The 21,059-nt window shown below is 45.3% G+C and overlaps 1 protein-coding gene and 1 pseudogene across 2 annotated transcripts in view; one reads left to right on the forward strand and one right to left on the reverse strand.

The window, feature by feature from the left end:
• DPYSL3 (dihydropyrimidinase like 3) overlaps positions 1-21,059 on the reverse strand; it is a 104,183-nt gene that overhangs the window by 29,514 nt on the left and 53,610 nt on the right. For both annotated transcript variants that reach the window (XM_028527627.2, XM_028527628.2), the window contains exon 2: positions 3,793-3,881. In XM_028527627.2, coding sequence (XP_028383428.1) covers positions 3,793-3,881 — 89 coding nt within the window. The remainder of the gene's footprint in view (positions 1-3,792; positions 3,882-21,059) is intronic.
• LOC118498002 lies at positions 15,833-17,690 on the forward strand (annotated as a pseudogene).

Raw genomic sequence — 21,059 nt, forward strand, 5'->3', positions numbered from 1 at the left:
ATAAGGAACCGTTGGGAGAGATTACGGGAGGTAATGAATCATTCGAAGAACAGGTATGTGAACTTAGCTGTCCTCTAAGTGGGTTCATCTGGGCTACTAACAAAAGAGGACTCTGTCCAGGTCCTTTCGCGTCTCAGTTCCCACCCCCGTTCCTCCCTTCCCCGACCATTCATCCGGCAATCACGTGTGAAGACAGATTCGAAGGGAGGAAGCTACAGATGCAGATGCCCAGTTGCGGCTGCTTTTGTGAGCTCGGAATTTCAGCAGAAGCTTCAGGCCAAGAAGGATGGTTATGATAACCGGACAACCTCCACCCAACACACCTCCATCCAACATGCTTCAGAGTGTCTCAGGGAGGGAGAGAGGGGGACTTGGGTGGGATGGAAGCTGATGAGTACGCCAAAGGCACACGACACACGGCAAGGGACAAACACCACTACTGCTGGAACAATGTCGCCTCATAGACCAGCTCACGCTGCTTAGATTGTACGTGACTCCACACCCTTGACTTAAAGGGCCAGTTAAGCCTGTCCAAAATGGAGTCCAGGTGGAACTATGATTCACAAGCCCCTACATTGTCATTAAGTGTCTCCCATCTAGGGGACATATGAGCCCCGATGCCAGAAGCACGAATGCTTCCTCTTTGCTCCTAGCCAGCCAAGCAAGGAAGTCCCTTGGGGCACTGGAAGTCCACCACTGGCCCAGGAAATCTTAGTTCTGCCTCTGAAGTAGTTCTGACATCTCCTAAGAGTTCAACTTCCCCACATCACCACCGGGCCACTCCAGAGCCACCACAGTTCAAAACACACTGTGGAAAAATTGCAGGCTCTGGTTGTAAGCCTCGTCTAGTCCACATACCAGTCCATTGTGTCTCTGTTGTTTTCTCCTTCTCTGACTGTCCTCTGGGGGAAGCTGAGAACCAAGGGCATTAAGAGCTGCCTGGCGTGTGTGTGTGTGTGTGTGTGTGTGTGTGTGTGTGTCCGTCCACCATTCTGACGACTGGTACAGCACCAAGTCCAAAACAGAAATGCCTTCCCTCTGCCCCCACCCAACTAATCAAGGTCACAGTGACTCTTGGAGGCTCGGCTTCCATCTCCCTCCTTAGTCACATTTCTACGGACAGCACAGTCTAATGACAGCTGTGGATCGGCTCTGCATATGAGGTGTCTAGGCGCACAAACTTGGCTTTGCTAGTCACTAGCTTTATGACCTTGGCCATAACCTCAAGCCATACTTAATCTCACCAGGTCTCAACTCCTTCACCTGTAAAATGTAATAAAAATGTCTACTCCATAGGGTTGTTCTGGAGAGTAAATGTTACTGTGTTAAGCTGAAGAGCACTATTAGGTAGATAAGAAGTCAATAACTCTCAGCTATTATAATTAATAACCACACTACCCCCTATAATAGCCCTCTCCTTCTGAACCTCATCATTCTACTGATTTAATATTTTATTTTGCTAATATCTGGTAATGCTACATCTGTTCTTTGCATACAGACACACACATACATACATTATTCAGTTCCTCTAAAAATCAGTAAGCTCCCTAGGGGAAGAGGGCATGATGACATGATGGCTTAGGTCCCAGTGGCATCTCCCGTAGCATGTGTCCAGTGACTCAGGCAACTGCCCCCGCACACAGCAGGCACCCCACAAATATTCACAGGCAAACCACTGTGTAGCAGCTGGAGGAAATGACAGATGTTCTCAGACTTACAATGGGGTTTTAAGTTCCAGTAAAACCATCATGCACTGAAAATATCATAAGGTAAAAGTGCATTTAAGACACCTAACCTACCAAACATCACAGCTTAATCTAGCCTTCCTTAAACATGCTGGGAACGCTCAGGTTAGTCCCGAGTTGGGCAAAATCATCTTGTTGTTGCTGCTGCCTAGCATCACGGGAGAATACTGCACCTCCTACCACTGGCCCGGGGAAGATCAAAATTCCAAATGTGAAGTACGGCTTCTACTGAAGGTGTACCAGTTTCACACCACTGTAAAGTAACAATATCCTAAGTCAAACCACCACACATTGAGGACTATCTGTATTTCTGATTTGATGCTCTGTTAAGAATGTTGTTAGAGACAGAGGTAATTTCAGGCAGGAATGAAGATCACGTTTATCCAACCTTGTCTCCACCACCAACTCGCACATCTGATGGTTAAATTCCTTACAGGGGTATCAAACTCATTTTCACCGGGGGCCACATCAGCCTTGCAGTTGCCTTCAAAGGGTCAAATATAATTTTAGGACTGTACAAATGTAACTCCTCCTTAACAGTTAAGCAAGAGCTTGGTGTTGCTGCCAGGTAGAAACAAGGTGCCTGGCTGGATAAAACAAGGTGGAGGGCTGGATCTGGCCCACAGGCTTTGTGTTTGCCACCTGTGTATCTATAACATCCCTGGCAAGTGGCCTCTAGTCGAATCTAACAGAGATGGCAAAAAGAATTCACTTTGCATATTCAGTTCTGGTAGTAGATACCTGAGTCGGTGTGTGAAAATGGACTGAGCCTGTATTTGGGACTTAACTGTGAAAAGTTCTGTGATCCATCAGTGATTCTTGGCATGAGCATCAGCTAAGGAAGAAGTGTAAGGTACTAAATTTTTTTCCATCTCTGATCTCTAAATGAGGGAATTCACTACCTCCAAAGAAAGCCAACTACATACAATAATTTTTAATAATAGAAAATATAAAGTCAACCATGACATATTTTGACAAAAGTATTATTTTATATTGGTTAGCTTGCCCAGTATTTCCATTTTTCTATTTCTAATATGAAAAGCTATTTATGGGAATTGGCAAGGCAATTAAACACAAATATCTTACACTTGTTCATTCATCCATTTAATGTATCTGACTAATATGTTGATCTTTAGGAAGTTATTTGTTTTCTCTGTTCTCCTTCCTCCTCATCTGAGAAGAGGGTAATAATGGCAGTGACTTCATAGGATTGCCAGCAGATTACATGAGATAAGGAATAACAACATTTAACAGTGCCTGAGCTGTACGATGTATTCGGCAAAACACAGCTCTTCCAAGAGTGCCAGGGCCCTCTGTGCTGAGTGCTGGGTTCAGTGCAGGGGTGTGGGGAGGAGCTCGGTAAGGTCCTTGCTCTCCAGGGGGCCCAACAGTGTCAGAATTGCCACAGCTGATAAAAGCACAAGGTGCTCTGAAAGCTCCCAGAAGGGGAAGCTAACTTAGATTTGGGGGCTGGTAAGGAATGTCCCTACAAAAAGTCGTATCTAAGCCAAGTTTTCGGACATAAATAAGAGGTCTCCTGTAAGCAGAATCTTAAACTAGCCAGTGAAATTGAATAATATAAATATAAAACTGAACGAGTTCAGGGATGGCTAACAGGATGAGCTGAACACTTGTTTTATACAACGTCTTACCACTGCAGGGATGTGCCATGCTTCATGTGATGAAAGGCTATGTGTATATAAAACCCTTTCTTAAAAGGCACTAGGTGAGGAACCTGCAAAGAAATGTTACCTGGCTATGCTGCTTACGTGCATCCAATAGCAAACCATTTTGTAAAGTAATTACGCATTACTGAAGTACCTATTTGGAAATCTTGCCTGAAATACATGCCCTGCCTGTTCTCTGCCCGTTTATGTCTTATCTAAGTCCAGGTTCAGTTTAAATGGCCTCTCCACCCCGAAACCATCCTCCGGACACTTCTAAATTACTTGTCCTCACTTGAGCTCCTTTGGTACCTCTTTTAGGGTGCTATAATTTGTACACATTTTTCAGCATCCTTAAGGAGAGAAGGGTTCCATATACATACTTGATTAAGCCATCTTCCATGTAGATATCGGCATAAAAGGACTGATCATCGTTGACGATCCTGCCTCCCTTGATGAGAAGACGGTCGCTCTAGAAGAAAAAGAGAACCTGAGTCATTCTCACACCTCAGCGTCCCTGGAAGAGCGGTCTGCAAGGCTTTCCCAGCTCGTGGCTCCTGAAGGCCGGTGAGCACACACTTACTGAGGACACCTGGGCACTCAGTATCTGCACGGGTGTGTTTGTTGGGGATCCAGTCTTGCTCGTTTTCCTCTAATTCAGATTTTTTCCAGCGTTTCATCTCTTGCTTTAGGAAACTATCATAGCCGGTCAGAAATACAGCTACTCTTTTTATGATCTTTCCTGTGTCAGTGAGCACTCTATATCTCGGTGCCCAGCACCGGGTCTGGTATTCTGTTGACACACCACAGTGATTCTCAGAAACAGAACTTAAGTCAGGCATACCATGAAAGAGCCTTTGAAAATCTTTCAAATGACACAGCAGTCACGTTATATTTAAAATTCAGGATACTTATACACGTATGCACACCTGCACATCAAGTTGTGGAATGTACAAGGAAACCACTCAATGGGGAAAAAAGACAAAGTATCTATAGTATTTAGGTCAGGGTGAAAATTATACAGAATTCATACTTGCTTCATTTTACTCAGTAATTCTCACATCTTCTGAAATGTAATCTCTTTATTGCTTTTATTATTAAAATTGCTTTTTCCTATAAGAAAAGTCACTAAAAATTACAATTTAGATGCGGTTTGGATAAGTAAGCCAACTGGAAACAATGCTCATAGACTCCAAGGTTATTAACAAAATATAAGCATATACTTTACATCTAAGTCAGGAGAGACAAATCAGCATCAGCTTTCAGAGATTTCTTTACATCAGTGGAGCTTAGACTGCGCCCTGAGGGTTGGATGAAGCTTTGCTAGGTTCGGGGTGGAGAAGAGAATTCTTAGGAGGGTGGCTGAGTGGACTAGAGCAAGAAAAAAGGAAGAGCAGGTTGGATTTTGTTAAGATTTCAACGTAAGGACCCCATCCATCCAGTATTCATCCATCTGCTTACTTAGCAAATAATTATTTAATATGTATTACTAAATAGGTGGGGAGGGTACAAGTTGTGAATGAGTCACACCAGGTCATAGCTTTCATGGATCTTAGAAGGTAAGTCTGGCAATAAAGAAAAAAGAAAGTCAACAAGAAAAATATAAAAGCATATCAAGTGTCCCCAAATATAGGGGAGGGAAGCTTGTGTGAATAGAGGCTGGGAAAGGCCTTTTGGGGAAGATCAGTTTGGGTGGGTGTGGAGACAGGGAACCACGGGCAGGTGGAACAGAATGTGCAGAAGCCCCAAGGAAGGAGTACGTTTTGTATCTTTGAAAACCTGAAAAAGATCAAGTCAGGAAGTGGCATGAAACGAAGCTGGTGAGGCAGGCACTGGCTTTCAAAGAGGACATAGGTTTTATGGGGAAGGAAGAAAGCACCCCCCCCCCCCCCCACACACAAGCTGACTTACGGCTTCAGAAATAAAAGTGAACAGGGGCCGAAAATGAGAATTAAGTCCATGAAGGGTTAAGCAAATTACCACTTAGTTTCTCCTGCTTCCAAAGTATTGCATGAGAACAAGAAATTTCATCATGCCATATTGTCAGGGGAGAGGGTTTTAAAAAGATGCAGATCAATGAGGCACTTAGAAAGAACCTACGTGTGTGGCAAGGAGATGCGCTAATGAGGTCAAATACAAATTCCCGGCATGCGTGACCTACCAGCCCCTCGTGATCTAGCCTCAGTCAGTATGGCCACCCTTCTTTCTATCACAGATTGCCTCGTATTTTATACAGTGGCAAAGCTAAGAAACGTGCTGTTCTTGTGACACATTACATTCTCAGGCCACTGAGCCTTTGCAAAGATGTCCTCTCTGCTTTCTCATGTTTGCCTGGCGTCCGACAACCATCCTCCCTGTAATCCAACCTCCAGTCAAAGGGTTTCTCTTCCAGGACACATTACGTGACTTTCTAGCAAATTCTACCTGCTGCCATCGCAATTTAGTTCAAATAATTATATTGTCCTACAAGAGCTGGTTTATTGTTCAATTGTTTTCTGACTTGACCAAATATTCTTTTAGCTTTGAAACCATGTGTCTTTTGATGCTTTTATTACTTCTTGCAGCCCATCCTTGATAGCTATTAAACAGTGGTCAAATGAATGAGTGAAGGGTGGGACGCAGAAAGTTCTATTATACTGGCATGACAGGAAGACCATCTGAGTTAAAAATTCTGTGAAGTGGCCAAAAAATTGGACTTCAAGAAAAATTATGAAAAAACCTTGAAGTCGATTGTAATCTACTGTTTTAAAAGTACTTGAAAATCGATAGGAGGCCATCCTAGGGCTGTGCTTCCTAAGTGAGGGAAAATGGACTCCCAGGCCCGGCTCTGGCCACTTGTATTTTGTAAACTCCATGCACGGCTCTTATGTAGCCATCAGCCAGCTCAGGACCAAGTCACAGACCAGTAGCAGAAACCACTGCCCCAGGCCCAGTTCTGTGTGTCCAGGAAGACACAAGATGACAGAGGAGCCTCCAGCAGGAGCTTCATAATAATCTTGGGTGGGCCCAAAAGTCTGTTTAGTTTTTTCCATAAAATAAAAGACGTTTTTCATTTGCCCCAGTAACTTTACTGATTTGGGTACTGTGAGTATGTTGGCTATCTCCCACATGGTAAAATGCTGATTGTTCTCCATTAATGTTTCTATTTGATCACTATTAACTACAACTGGTTTATCCATGGAGCATGGTTCAGCAGGAAATCTCCAGCAAAAAACTTCGCAAACCATTTTTGACACATTTGATCAGTATCAGCACCTTCTCCATACACTGCACAAATCCTTTTTTTGCATTTCAGTTGCATTTTTACCTTTCTTGAAATAAGGCATACTATGCTGAATATGTTGCTTATTTTCTTCCATCTTCGATATTAAAATGGCTACACAAAAATTCACCAATTTTGATTTTTTAATACACATCAATATGACAGCTGTCATAATACAATCTAACAAAATTGTTTCAAATGAAGTTCAAGACAACTAAGTGCTCCTAGAGCCATCGTACAGAACAAACCAAAAGAACTTTTTGGCCAACCAACCACTATGAGCTCCCTCTGATAGCTCAGTGTTTTTCTGATGTTCTTTTTATCTTTCCAGTAAAGAGCTGAAGTAAGCTGATGTTTGGAAAGGAGCCAGTGATTGCCTTAACAGAGACCAGCTCTGAAATGTGACCATCTTTTGCCTAGGGACATCCAGCCCTGGGCCACTGGAATGACCATTGCTTCCTTCAACAAATATCAGATGTCAGGCAGGGTCAAAAGCTCCCTCAGGCCCAATGTGTGCAGGGAATCAGTAAGAGCTGATCTAAGTGGAATTAACATCATTGAGTTGGTAATCATTGGAAACTCTTCAGATGATAATTAAATAAACCGTCTTTGGCTCAATCATCAGGAATCTAAACAGAGATACCAAAACCTCAGCTCACAGAACGCCAAAAGAGGCTGCCCCTGGGATCCTCGGCTTGTCCCCCTAATTTTTATTAAAGGGGTTAACAAAACTGCTGTGTTAAAATTTTAACCCTTTCCATGCACGTGGGATGGACAAAGGGCAGCCCAGGCAAACTGCCATCAGACCCAAAGAGTCTGAAAAGCAAGACTTGGGCTTGTCATTGAAGAATGACATAACTACTGACAACTTCCAAGCCACCTAAAACCAAACCTCCCCTGTTACAGAGCATGCTTGTCTGTGAATTCCGGGACCAGCTTCATAGAGGAACACATACTGGGCTTAAAACCCAGCAAAACGAACAAAGCTGACATCTAAAATGAAAAGGTGTCCTGGATGATGTTAGGAAGGACAGGTGAGCATGGCTTTGTGGGCTCTTTAGTTTCTGTTCCTAGCACCTAACGTTGTCAAGCATCCATGAGCTGATGCCCAAAGAGGTAAAAGGGTCTAGTTTGGTGCCTACCGATGTTTCTCCTGTAATGAGAGACACAGAGGATGATGGTATTGCTAGAGCACACTGGGCTAATCTGGAGGGTACCAGGAATGCAAAATGAAGCTACTCAGAGCCCGAAGCAGTCAGCCAAGGACTCTACCTGCCTTAGGCCTTGCATTGTTGCTTAGGGCTGAGTGTGGCCAGGTCTCATAGCCCATAGGAGTACCAGGCACACCAGCGGATAAGTGTGGGTATAGCTGGGTTCTCCCACTACTGGGAGAATCAGGCAGACCATTTAACCAGGCATGTGATCTTGAGTTAGGACTTCACCTCTCAGAACCTCAGAGTTTTTGTTAGCTAGAAGTGGAAAATAATAGCTAGCTCGTCACACAGGGGGCCTTCCAGGTGTAAGTGAGGGGAAAAGTGTGTGTGTGTGTCCATATGACTGTATACACATGTATAAAATATCAAGCACACAAGTAAACACCTCTAAATATTAGTTATATTTAGCCAATTCATATCATTTACATGACCCCAATTTTTTTTAAAAAGCCTTAAGGAGTATGTTAAAAAGGGTTGATTATTCCCAATTTCCAAATGGGCAGAAAACACAAAGAGATGACTGACTTTCTCCAAGTGATAGAGTCAACTGGTTTCAGCTGGAAGCAAATCCCAGTCTCCTACCTTATGAGACCACACCTATTTCCATCCAAAGCCACTGTACCCATTGTCCTTAAACCTATGACAAGTGGCCCTTTCTTTTTTCTTTTTTCTTAAATTATTTTTCATCTTCACCCAAGGATTTTTTAAAATTGATTTCAGAGAGAGAGAGGAAGGGGGGAAGAAAGGAGGGACTGAGTGAGAGAGAGAGAAAGGTTGATGTGAGAGAGAAACACCGATCAGTTCCCTCCTGTGTCGTGTGACTTGACCCCCGACCAGGGGTCAAACCCGCAACTTCGGAATGTGCCCTGTCTGGGAATGGAACCCGCACCCTTGTGGTGTAAGAAACAATGCTCCCACTAACAAAGTCACCCGCCAGTGCTGTTAAGTGGCCCTTTTTGACAGGACCCTCTTCTCTGCTTAACACTGCATCTGGCTGCTCCAGCACTGAAACTGCTGACCGGCGCGCTGCGGTGGGTAACGAGGAATCCGGTAACGGTTCCTCCGTTGCTTATAAACCAGGGCGGTAAACCTGGCCCTCGTGGCCTCAATGTGTCAGTGCAGCTCATAAAGGACCTGATTTACAGTCCCGGGTAGCACAGGTTCTTGAAGTCTGATGAAGTGATGAAGTCCAACTTTTTTCCTTCACTAGGGTCTACTAATAATTAAGACAAGCCACTCTAAAAAAATTAGAAGTTTGTGAGAAAGAGGGAGGGGGTGGGGGGAGAGAGAGAGAGAGAGAGAGAGAGAGAGAACAAAGGAGAGAGGAGCGGAGGGAGGATGGAGGGGAGGGAAGGTAGGAGGAAATAAACTATGTTAACAAGGGAGGTTGTTAAGAACGGCTGCGATTCAAAGGAGAATAGAAAATGAAAGAACAGAATCTTGAACTCAAGCCTAATGGAAATGTTGGTTCCCATTTTCATTTTTCTCATCTCGTCTTCGGTTTAAAGAACTGAAATGTTCACCTCCATCTATTATCGGAGGTGGTGAGAACACGCCCCCTGAGAACCAGAGCGCTCTGTGGATTTTCCCCTGTCAATCAAGTCAGCCTGAGAATAGTTCTTCAGGCTTCTCCGTCCCACCCTCCACAGACATTCCAGCCACTTGGAGTAAAAACTAGAATCCTAGGAAGGAAAACAAGAGGATGTAAAATGGAGAGCGAGCCTTCCAAAATGCAATATTTTGTTACTTGTGCTCAAGTCACAGGATACTGACTCTGACCCTCAGTGGGAACTCAAGATCCTTTAAAATTCCAGAGGAAGGTGCTGATGGCTATGTAAAATAAAGGCCCTCCTGGGATTAGACTTGACTCCCTGAGAACATGTCTACTCTTAAGAATACAGCAGGATGGACAGGCCACACGGATGAAATCTTGTATGGCTTCCCCAAAGCAGCCTCATTTAAAGAAGAGAGAGAACAGGTTTTCTAAGATAGTCCAGTGGACTCAAAATGATACTCAGAACAAGGTACCGAAAGCCTCTTAGGACACCAGAGGTCTCATCCTGGTTCTGCTGTTCATGTGCACCTTGGACGAGACACACAGATGTGAGTTTAAATTGTAATGGGATTCTAACACTAATACTACCTGTGTTTGGACAAGTGACGTTACCTCTCAGGGCTTCAGTCACACCGTCTGTGAAATGGGCACAATGATACTTCTCTCTTAGGGTGCTGATTAGCATGGATTAGGGGGGTACTCTATGTAAAGGGCTGAATTGTGCTTGGTGTGCTAGAAATGCTTAACACATGTGAGCTCCCCTCATTATTATTATTCCGTATCATTGTACGTGGCCACTGTAATCACCCTTCTCATAAATACTCAAGAACTGAACTAAAGTTCTGTTCATCAAAATCTAGAGACCTTGCCATAAAGGGAATCCCAGAGATGCCACTCCCCAGCCAACCCTCAGCAACTGTTCTCAGCTCCTGCCACCGGCAGCCAAGGTCGACCAAGACTTCTCCTTTTAACTCCCCGACCCGCCTCAGCCCCGGCAAGTTCCCAGAGCCTCTCCAGGTCATTCCTCCGCTGGAAATGAGCCTCCAAGAGGAGAGAGATAACAATCTACTTGCTCTCTTCTGGGCCCAGAATGGGGAGTGGGTGGAGAGGTCTCGAACCTGCCCCCAAGCCCATACTCCCTGCACAAGGCATGGATCTGTTTCCAGGACCTTCGACGACAAACATGCCATTGACACACACACAGAGACAGAAAGGTCTGGAGCAAACACACAGAGCAATCCTGCAGAGCAGTGCGCTTCCTGGCTCTGAGTCCTAATTGAAACAGGGCACAGTTTGCGGGGTTGGTTGGCTATTCCAAACTTCTCAACCGCTACAGACGAATCTCAGGAGCGCTCTTCCTTTCTCTAAGCATCCAGCATACTATAGCCACCGCAGTGTGCTGGGTGGCGGCTAACCTCGGGCACTCCCTTCAAAACATAGCCCCCTAAGCAGAATTCATCCCCAAATGAGAAACCCTGGTCACTCCATCATGTCTGGTCTGGTCCTGCAGGGGCAGAGGGCAGGGAAGGAGGAGTAGAAGGAAGGCCAAGGAAGCAGTTACTGAGGACAACATGAACCAGAACAGGGGTGCTGCTCAGTCTCCTCCACCGCAACATCCAGGTTTGCTGTGCACGTTCTTCCCTCCCCAGAGCTTCATGTTCACCCTGCCGGACACGCAGTTATCAAAGGGCCAGCGAAGTTCTGTAGCCTGCCCTCGGCCAGAGTGCAGTGGGGGGATGAACTGTGAAGGCTCCTTAATCTCAGGCCCTGATAACAGTCTCTCCACCCTTAGCAAGGCTCCAGGCGCGGATCAGCACAAGTGGATAACCAGGCCAGGACCCGGGAGGGTGGGGAGGGGAGAGACCCCAGCGCACACAGCTCAGGAGGAGCCACAAAGCCTTTCCGTTCTCTAGCAGCAAGGGAAGCTGGGCCCATGAGGCCCGCACCTCAGTCACTTGCACACTATTTTCATGGTATTTGACGTATCCTGGTACAAACTGTACTATTATTGACTTAGTATCATGCGGAAATAAGGTACAGATCATGAGGCCAACCCCAAAGGGTTACTGTGAGAATCAAATGTCATGCTGCAGGGTTGAACACTTAGAAAAGGCTCCGTAACTTGTAAGCATTATAAATATCACTGCTGTGGCTACTACTGCTGCTGCTACTACTGCCACCACTGCTGTGCTGCCATCTCTACCTGATTGCTGTCTTACAGACATGCGCAGTTGAAGGCAGATCCAAGCCGCAGTGCAAACACAAGTTAGCTATCACTATTATAACTAAACTGCCTGAGAAATGTGTGGCTCAGGACCCACGTGCAGAGTAGAATGCGGACTAAAGAAAAGTCAGTGCTTCCAAGAACTCATTCATGGCCATGTTTGGTCTGGCTTAAAGTGATAGTTTTGTGTTTTATGATTTTTTTTTGTTTTGGTTTAGCCCCCCGGCCACACAACATGGGTGCAAGCTCTCTGCGCAAAAGCAGACTAGAAAACTGGGCTCCCCCCTCGTTCCAGCAGGATCCTGCGTCTGAGTCCCAGGGCCTGTGCAGAAGCCATGTGCCTGCGTCATCAGGCAGGAGAGCCTGGAATTTCAGCCTGGGCCTTGATCCCAGAGATAAGCAGGTTTAATAATTCATTCCTGAAACAAACACCTGTGTGGCACTGGCCGTGAAGTTGTATGTTCGGTTTATGGAGAAGTGAAGATGAGCTCATAAGAAAAGTAAGCCATGAACACAAATAATATAATGTGAAATAAAGAAAGAAAGGCTACTAGATTACTCTATCCAGCAAAGCTATCATTTAGAATGGAGGGGCAGATAAAGTGCTTCCCAGACAAGCTAAAGCTAAAGGAGTTCATCACCAAGCCATTGTTACATGACACTTTAAAGAGACTTATTTAAGAAAAAGATCAAAACTGTGAACATTAAAATTGCAGTATATTCACAACGATCAACAATTAAGTCTAAAAAACAAACTAGGCAAACAAGCAGAACAGAAACAGAATCATAGAGATGGAGATCATTTGGAGGGTTATCAGTTGGGAGAGGGAAATGGGAGAATGGGGGAAGAGGTGTGGGGATTAAGAAGTACAGATTGGTAGGTATAGAATAGACAGGGGGATGTTAAGGACAGTATAGGAAATGGAGGAGCCAAAGAACTTACATGCATGACCCATGGACTTGAACTAAGGGAGGGGATTGCTGGAGGGAATGTGAGTACAGGGTGGATGGGGGGAAGGGGAAAAACTGGGACAACTCTAATAGCATAATCGATACAATATATTTTAAAAACAAGATAAAATAAGCCAGTAGAAAACAAGAAAGGGTGAAACAGTAGACACAGTACAAAGATCAGCAGTGTGGGGAGGTGGGGGGAGAGGTGGAAGGAGCCACCTCTGGGGCTTTTGGACCAGATGGAGCACTGAGGATTCTCAGAATAGGTGAACCACTCACTAAGATACTTTATGGCGGATGCAGGACAGTATGGACGTGTCAAAACCTACAGAACTGTGCAACAAAAATGTGAATGTTAATATAGAACTGTGAACTGTTGTTGATAACATATAGATAATGGTTCATCGCTGGTGTGTAACGAATGTTCCACACCAATGCAGTACGTGAGTAACAGGGAACCTCTGGGGTGGGGAGAGTAAGGAAGGGTGCATGGGAGCTCTCTGTACTTTCTACTCAACATTTCTGTAAACCTAAAAATGGTCTGAAAAGCAAAATGGAGAGAGAGAGAGGGAAAGAGAGAGAGGGAAAGAGAGAGAGGGACCCCCTGTTGGGTAGATAACAGCGAAGGGATGCATCTTGGGAAAACAGCTGATCTGGACACGCAGGTACAGCCAAAGGCAGTTCTGATCAGAGAAGGGGAACAGTAATTCCTACCCAGTCCTCACTGAAAACTTCTTATGTGCCAGAGACTCTTAAAAGACCTTATGTACATGTTGTTTAATTACCCCTCAGTTAAATGTTATAACTTCTGTGTTGTTATTACCCCCACTGAATTAATGAAGATGTGCAAAGTCAGGGAGTTCAGCTAATGGTCCAACACCACCTAACCAGGCAGTGGGAGAATGAATTGTACCAATGCAGGACATTCATGCAGAGGGGACTGTGGAGTCGTTCAGGGTCCTTCGCGCCTAGGGTCCTGGAAAGGGGGGGCGATGCAGGAGATGTTCGGCTAGGGGGTCTGACCTTTATTCTGAATCCTGGGAGCTCTGAAAGGACTTTAAGAAAATGAGTGAAATACAATTTCAGAGTAAAGAGAAAAATTAAGATGACAGAATGGCCATGCTGGAGATTAAGGAATGAGCTAGTCAGGAAGCAACAGCAAATGGCAGAAAAACAGAAGCAACCTTTATCGCTGATACCGCCAGGAAACACATAGGATACTCAAACTGGATTCCTGGAGAGAGTTTGGCAAAGGGATTATTTAGCAAAGTGTGGGCCGGGTTCAGGAAAGTTAGGTGGATGTGCAGCATCCAGGGACCAACAGTTGAGAGTCATTACCATCCTCAGGCCTGAAGGAGGCAAGGGCAAAGGCCTGGTTATGGGCAGCAAAGAGGGCAGCTGCATGAAGAGGTCTTTGTTTTTTTTTTTTTTAAGATTTTATTTATTTGTTTGTTTGTTTGTTTTTAGAGAGAGGGGAAAGGAGAGAGAAAGAGAGGGAGGGAAACCAGTATGTGGCTGCCTCTTGCACCCCCTACTGGGGACCTGGCCCACAACCCAGGCACATGCTTTTACTGGGAATCGAACCAGCGACCTTTTGCTTCTCATTATGGTGCTCAATCCACTGGGTCACGCCAGCCAGGGCTAGAGAGGTCTTTGTGACAGAAGCTGTGACCTTCAGTGAAGGCATGCAGCCTCTCCACAGGCACCCAGCAAGAGGCAATCAGGGAAAGTGCCCTGACTCGATGTTCACCCTTTCTCTAATCTCCAGTCCTACCAGGTGCCCAAGACAAAGGACCTACAGACGCCGACCAGGCAGGTTGAGGGCAGGGAGCAGGGCAGAGAAAGGCACAGAGGTTACCTGGAGAGGCAAGCAGGAAATATTCAGCCCAGACCCTGACTATCCAACCACGGGACATGACTTCATAAACTGCAATAGAGCCACACCATATATTATTATGCAGCTATTTTGTAAACAGGTTAAATGGGCATCTTGAACTGAAGATCTAAATAAGTGCAAAATATGTTTCGATTCTTGCAAACACAAATAAAAAATACTCTATATGAATATATTTATTATGTTTATTTGTGAGGAAGAGAAAGACTGGGAAGGATGTCCACCAAATTATCAATCCTGGGCATGGTAGGAGGAGGGAAGCAGGGGGAGGAGGTTGAGGAACTTAATTTTTTTCCTCTTTCTCCTCTATCTACTTACATCATTTCACCAGTTGCACAATGCATATGCCATCTGATTATTTTTCAAAGAGATTTAATAAAGAAAATTATAAAAAGGAAAAAGAATAAGGTGATTGCTGTAATCTAGGATGACAGCAAGAATATGGATCAGAAAATGTCTGTGTGCTGCAGAGAAGGCTGGAATCAACTCAGCAACTGAAAGGGAATGGAGGCCCTGGCCAGGTAGCTCAGCTGGTTAGAGCGTCGTCCCAATACACCAACGTTGCAGGTTCGATCACCGGTCAGGGCACATATAAGAAACTAATGAATGTATAAATAAATGGAACAATGAATTGATGTTTCTCTCTCTCTCACACAATTTTTTTTAAAAAAAGGGAATGATAGAAAGTGCTGTGTCAAAACTGACTCAGATTTCGAGGCAGGATGGCAGGAAGGACTCAATAATAAAAATGGAGAACAGCAAGGAGAGTAACAAAGTTGAGGCGCAAGAGTGTGACTAATAATTTAGATGTATTGGTTGACCACGCAGCCACACAGAAGACAGCTGTAAGTGGGAGCTTGGGATTTAGAAGAATAGTCAGGTATTCACGGACGAACTTGAGTTAATGTCACACTGAAAATCACTACACCAATGGAAAGGCAACAGAGGATCCGAGAAGAGCCCTGGATTCTGGTCATAACTCTGTGACCCTGAGCAAGGCACTTAGCCCTTCTGGGCTGCTGGCCAGTGTGTGGTACCCACTTCCCTCTTTCAGAAGTGCTTCTCCTCTTTGATCACTCCTGACTGGCAGCTGGCTTTGACTGGCCCTTTAGAATGACAGGGGAGCCTAGTGAATTCCCACCCGATTGCTTCTAAGAAACAAGAGACTCTTTCACTAAATCTGAAAGCCAGCCAACATGCAATTCCCAGAGGAGGAATGCAGGCTCTGGGCTTGGAATGTGTGAGCGGCACCTTCAAATGACAGGCAATTATTCCCCATCTATTTGTGGTGGCCACGGGGATTCTTCTCCAAGTCTGACCTTATACTTTTAAAATTGGTGGGGGCTGCCTGGGGATTGTGGTCGTAAGCACACAAACCACTGGCTTATGCAACTTCCTAAAACTGGCCCGTGGTGGGTGCGTTTAAGCGAACATACAGCTGCAATGTTGTAACTCACACCACGCTGCCGTGGAAAGGGCCCTGGAGAGACAGCGTGGGAGGAAGGGACTGTTTCAAAGACCAGAGACGTTCCCCAGTTTGCTCTGCTCTGGAGTCCAGGCACCAGAGCCTGGGATGGTGTGGGAGGCTGTCCAGTCTGTCCAGGCCTCCTCACTCACTCTGTGGCCAAAGAACTGACGTGCCAGACAGCCTGATGAAACGGTGAAAAAGAGGGGACTCTGGAGCCACAGTCCTGGCTGTACAATGAGAGAACTTTCATCTGCCCCAAAGGACTGACATGAGTATGAAGCCCAGATTCGGATGCATAGTAGCTGTTTAATAAATGCACGTTTCTTTAAAAGTTGGATGCAAATGTTCTTTTGCTCCGTCAGGCCCATGGCGCTGGCAGGATGGGAAAGTGTCACAGCCTTCGTACTGCCAGGAAGCTCCAGAGCCACTGACAATAAACAGAAGTGGCATAATAAACAGTACAAAAAAAAAGTCCATTTGGGCAGAGCCCTGAAGGCCAACCCTCTAGGAGGCACTTCCTGTGCAAAGGGAAGAAGCAGGGGTTGAAGCCAAACAGCCAAATCCTGCCACCAGGGTGTGTGCCAGGGTCTAGCTGCTCAAGAATGTCTAAAAAAACACAGTCACGGCCTTTGTACCCAGTGATGGTTGCTTGAATTTTATTGAAGAAAGTGATGAAGTTCCGGTTGCTAAATCTGGTTGCAAAGGTCACGCCATTGGTGACATTCCCAGAGTCTGCTTTGAGGTTGTCGAAGTAGCCTTATGCAAAGGCAAAGAGGGAAGACCAAGATCTAAAGTTCTGATGGCAAAAACGCAGGAATACATTTTCATGTGCCCCCTCCCCCCAAAACAGTTGGATCCACATCTTGTCAGCTTACTTCCTGTCACCTGGATGCCTCCTCACCCTTTCTTCTATCCCTAAAAAGCAGCTTGACTTTTCATTTCTTTATCTTTAAATACCTTTCACAAGAGCCCAAACACACTTCCTAAAATGGAGTATTAGGGGCCAAGGGGATAGAAAATATCACGCTTTTTTTCTGGCTCTTGCTTCACACAAAAGCAGACAACGGTGAGGACTGATTCTCTTGCTCACAGCCATCCATCTGCCTAGAAACCTGCACACCCGCAGCTTTCATTGTTAGATGGCTAGTTATCAAAGCAGTGGCCATTTTTGACTCTTGGGTCCCAAACTTCTCCAAGTTATATTGACAGAGAAAACTGCAGATGGTTTGAAAGCAAGGACTTTAAGAAGCCAGGCTGACTTTGAAGGAAATGAACCCTTGAAATAGATGCAATTGAGGCTCACTTAAAAATGATCAGAACTCAAAAAAATGAGACTAGTGGGCAGTTAATCCCATAATGAAATGTTTCTTCACCTTCAACAAAGATCTAAGACTGTACACAACAGGCACCTCTTGGGATGTACTCAAGACTGCTTTGCCCTGGCCAGTGCCGTTGGTTGGAGTGTTATCTTGTAACCGAAAGGTTGTGAGTTTCATTCCCGGGTCTGGGCATGTACAAAAGGCAACACATCCATGCTTCTCTCTTGCATCAATGTTTCTCTCTCTCCCTTCCTCTCTGTAAAAGCAATGAAACCAGAATGTCCTCGGGCGAGGATAAAAAAAAAAAATCTTTAGAAGACTGCTTTTACTTGCAAATATCATACTGACGTTACAGGAATACATTCCCTGCACTCGAAGGCCTGCCACCTTTATCCCTTCCTGCAAAGACATGAAGTTGCACGTACCAATCGATATTTTTCTCTCATGTCAATGTTTCTCTCCGCCCCCCCTCACTCTTTCCTTCTGTCTGTCTAAAATCAGTAATACATCCTCAGGTGAGGATTAAAACAAAAGTGTGACTGCTGAAGTGTACAGAGGCAGTTGTCCCATGCATACAAAGCAAGTTGTGACATGCATTAAATTGTGCAAACGAGTCACAGACCTGCAAGTCTCTTCACGTCGCCTCAGACTCAGCAGCTTTCATCCATGTTTTTTGTCACTGATGTCGCTGTTATCCCAAGTCTTTTCATCAGTCATTCAAGGCTGGACTGAGCGAGGCCTTTGTGAGTACAGCAGGGAACAACCTAGACATCGTCCCTATCGCCAGGAAGCAGACAGTCTCATAGCCTTCTGATAATACTGTCTCCTTGACACCCTTGTCCCCAAACCCCTTTATCCAAAGTAAGCACATTACTTTACATTAAAGGAGCAGTGTGCCTTTTCATTCATTTATTTACTTATCTTTTCATTCCTTCATTCAATAATTGAAAATGCCTCCTGTTCACAGGGCTAGGGATGCAACACAAATACAAAATAATACAAAAGAAATTCCCTGCCATCGGCCTGTAGGGTCAAAAGGGCAAAGAACAAGTAAGCTAGGAAATGAGTGTAATTTCCAGAGTCCTAAGTGAAATTCAGAAAGAGGGTAAGGCTTGGAGGAGAGCCTGGGTCTGCTTCCGATGTGGGTTTCAGAGGCATGTCAGAGGCTGTCTGCCGAACGCAGCTCTGACGGACTGGAAGGAGCACGTCGAGTAATGAACTGCTCCCGGAAAAGACTGCTTCCTGCCCCAAGGAGGAGCCGGTGCAGAGCTCAGTGCTGGAGGTGGACAAGGCACGTGCAAGGGACAGCGAGAGGGGAGGATGGCTGATGCCCAAGCCCTGAGGGGGAGAGGCAGGACTGGGGTCCGGAAAATCATGGCCAGGACACGTGGAACCTCGAGAGCCATTCCAAGTGCAGTCGATGTTTTAGCCGAGCTGTGACAGGATCTGACTTACAGTTTTCAAGGATCACCCTGGTTATGTGTGGGGAATAGCCCTGTGGTAGTGATTCAATTAGGGGTTCTTGCAGTCAGGTGACAGAGGCTTGAGCTAGGGTGATGGATGCAGTGATGAAAAAATGGTGAGAAGGGGTTGAATTAATATTCTGTTCTAAAGATAGAGGCAACAAAGTCACAGAGCTAGTCTATGAACAACTTCACTGGGACTTAACCCCAGTATATGCTGAAAACAAAACCCACTGAAGTCTCAACTTGACTGTGTCTTCTTACAAATGAAGTCCAAGTAGGTTTAAACCTACATATTTCAGCACTGGTAGACCACACAACCTTGAAACAGGGAGGACGCAGCTGTAAGAGAGCAATCTACATTTGACATTCAAGCAGCTCATATTTCTCCGATCATAACAACTGGGTTTACCAGCAGCTCAAGTTAATTTGCATTTGTGTCCTTTGGTTGATTGCATATTTCTCAGGTCTTATTCTTAAATAAGTTTCCACATCTGCCCACGTTACAGATGTAAGGATCTGTTGGGAACTGACCTGCCTGGTTTCAGAAACTGTAACCCCTCGTGGCTAAGGCTGAGTAGAAAGACCTTGGGACCATAAGCCACTTAGGAGACAAAGCTTATCTTCCTTGTAGGGGCATCCCTCTGCCCCCTTTCTCTTCACCCTGCTTGGGCCCGGGCAGATGACCAGTTAGCCAATGACAGCTATGATTCCTCAATGGAGGAATGACCTAAGACAGGCACGGTCATGAAGGGGCCCTCAGGGAAGGACTTGGGGTGCTACAGAAAAAGGGGGTGATGGATCCTCACCCCTCAGTTTTGACATAGCCTGAGTCCTCATTCTGTCTGCAAGAAGTCTCCGAATCTCTTGGGTACCTTGCTTTCCCTGCCTGACTTAAGCCTGAAACAATGCTGGAGGTGGGTGTGGCCCTGTGCTGGAAAGGGCGGGTTCCCTGGGGTGATCAGGCCTAAGAAAGAATGCATAAAATCCTATGAAACCTACTTTGCTAATACCCTCAATTTAAGTGATAAGGGTCCAAGTATTAAGTGAGTTTGTTCTCCAAAGTTTTATGGCCATTTAACTATCTGACCCTGAGTCAGAGTAAGCCCTCAGAGTTCTTTGAATGCTATCTATTGTTTAATCATTTCTGCCTGACAGTGACTGATGAGCTTTATGTATACACACTATACTCCTAAGCAAATTAAACCCAATAAAAGCCCATTGAGGAACGGTTCCAGCCCTTCTCCTTTGAGAGATTGGTCACCTTTCCTCCCCAAGCAGATCTTGTCTTGGTAGACTTATTCTCATCCATGGTGGGGGGCAGGGGCTCTGTGGGCAAAGCTCCCCCACATGGGTCTGGTTTCCTGCTTTAGCAAATGTGACCCAGTGTGTCACATTCTCCTTTGATGGGTTCAATTCCTTCGGGGCCTGGGGTCTATCATTACGAACATTAATTCTTCATTATGTGTAGCTGCCCATTTCAACATGCAAAGGTGTAAGCCACTGGGAAGACTCAGTCGTGAAATTCAGATACCTTGAATATCTTTTTAAATTTCCCTGATCTCTGTCTTCATTCTAAAATCAGGTACCGAAAATTTCCTGTCCAATCAATCAAGTGGATTGCAAGTCCCTGAGACTGCAGAGTCCATTTTTTCTTCTAACTTTTAAAAACTTGATAGCAATGTTTACCAAACAGCTTGTATTACCTTCCTCATTGGGAAGCAGCACAGAGGACTAAGTGAGGGTTTTAAAGTTAGGCAGTGGGGTAAATGTGGAGCTAGCTCCGCCAGTTAGTTAACAAGTCAACCTTCAGAGCCTCAGTTTCTGCATCTGTAAATGGGGTCTAGTTACTATAACCCAGGCATATTAACAGGACGGAATGAGATGCCACACATAGAAAATCATGACTGAGAATCAGTGAGCATGAACACAATTTCTTATAAATATCAATTTCCTGGGCTTCCCTTTTATGTGCATTGAGAACCTCCCACCTTTGAAGTGTTGAGTTTTTAAATGTCTTTGCTCTTAACTCCCCCCTGCATTAGTTCCCTAGAACTGCCACAACAAAGTATCAGAGGCTGGGCACCCTAACCATCAGAAATCGATTTTCTCACTCTCTAGATAGAGATTAGGAGACCAAGACCAAGGTGTGGGCGGAGTTAGTTTCTCCTGAGGCCTTTTTCCTTGGCTTGTAAACAGCCCTCCTCTCCTTTCTGCATCTTCCCTGGTCTTGCCCCGCGTGTGTCTGCGTACTACTCTCTTCTCATGAGGACACCAGTCCTACTGGATCGGGGCCC

The sequence above is a fragment of the Phyllostomus discolor genome, chromosome 13 (assembly GCF_004126475.2).
Source record: "Phyllostomus discolor isolate MPI-MPIP mPhyDis1 chromosome 13, mPhyDis1.pri.v3, whole genome shotgun sequence".
NCBI lineage: Eukaryota > Metazoa > Chordata > Mammalia > Chiroptera > Phyllostomidae > Phyllostomus > Phyllostomus discolor.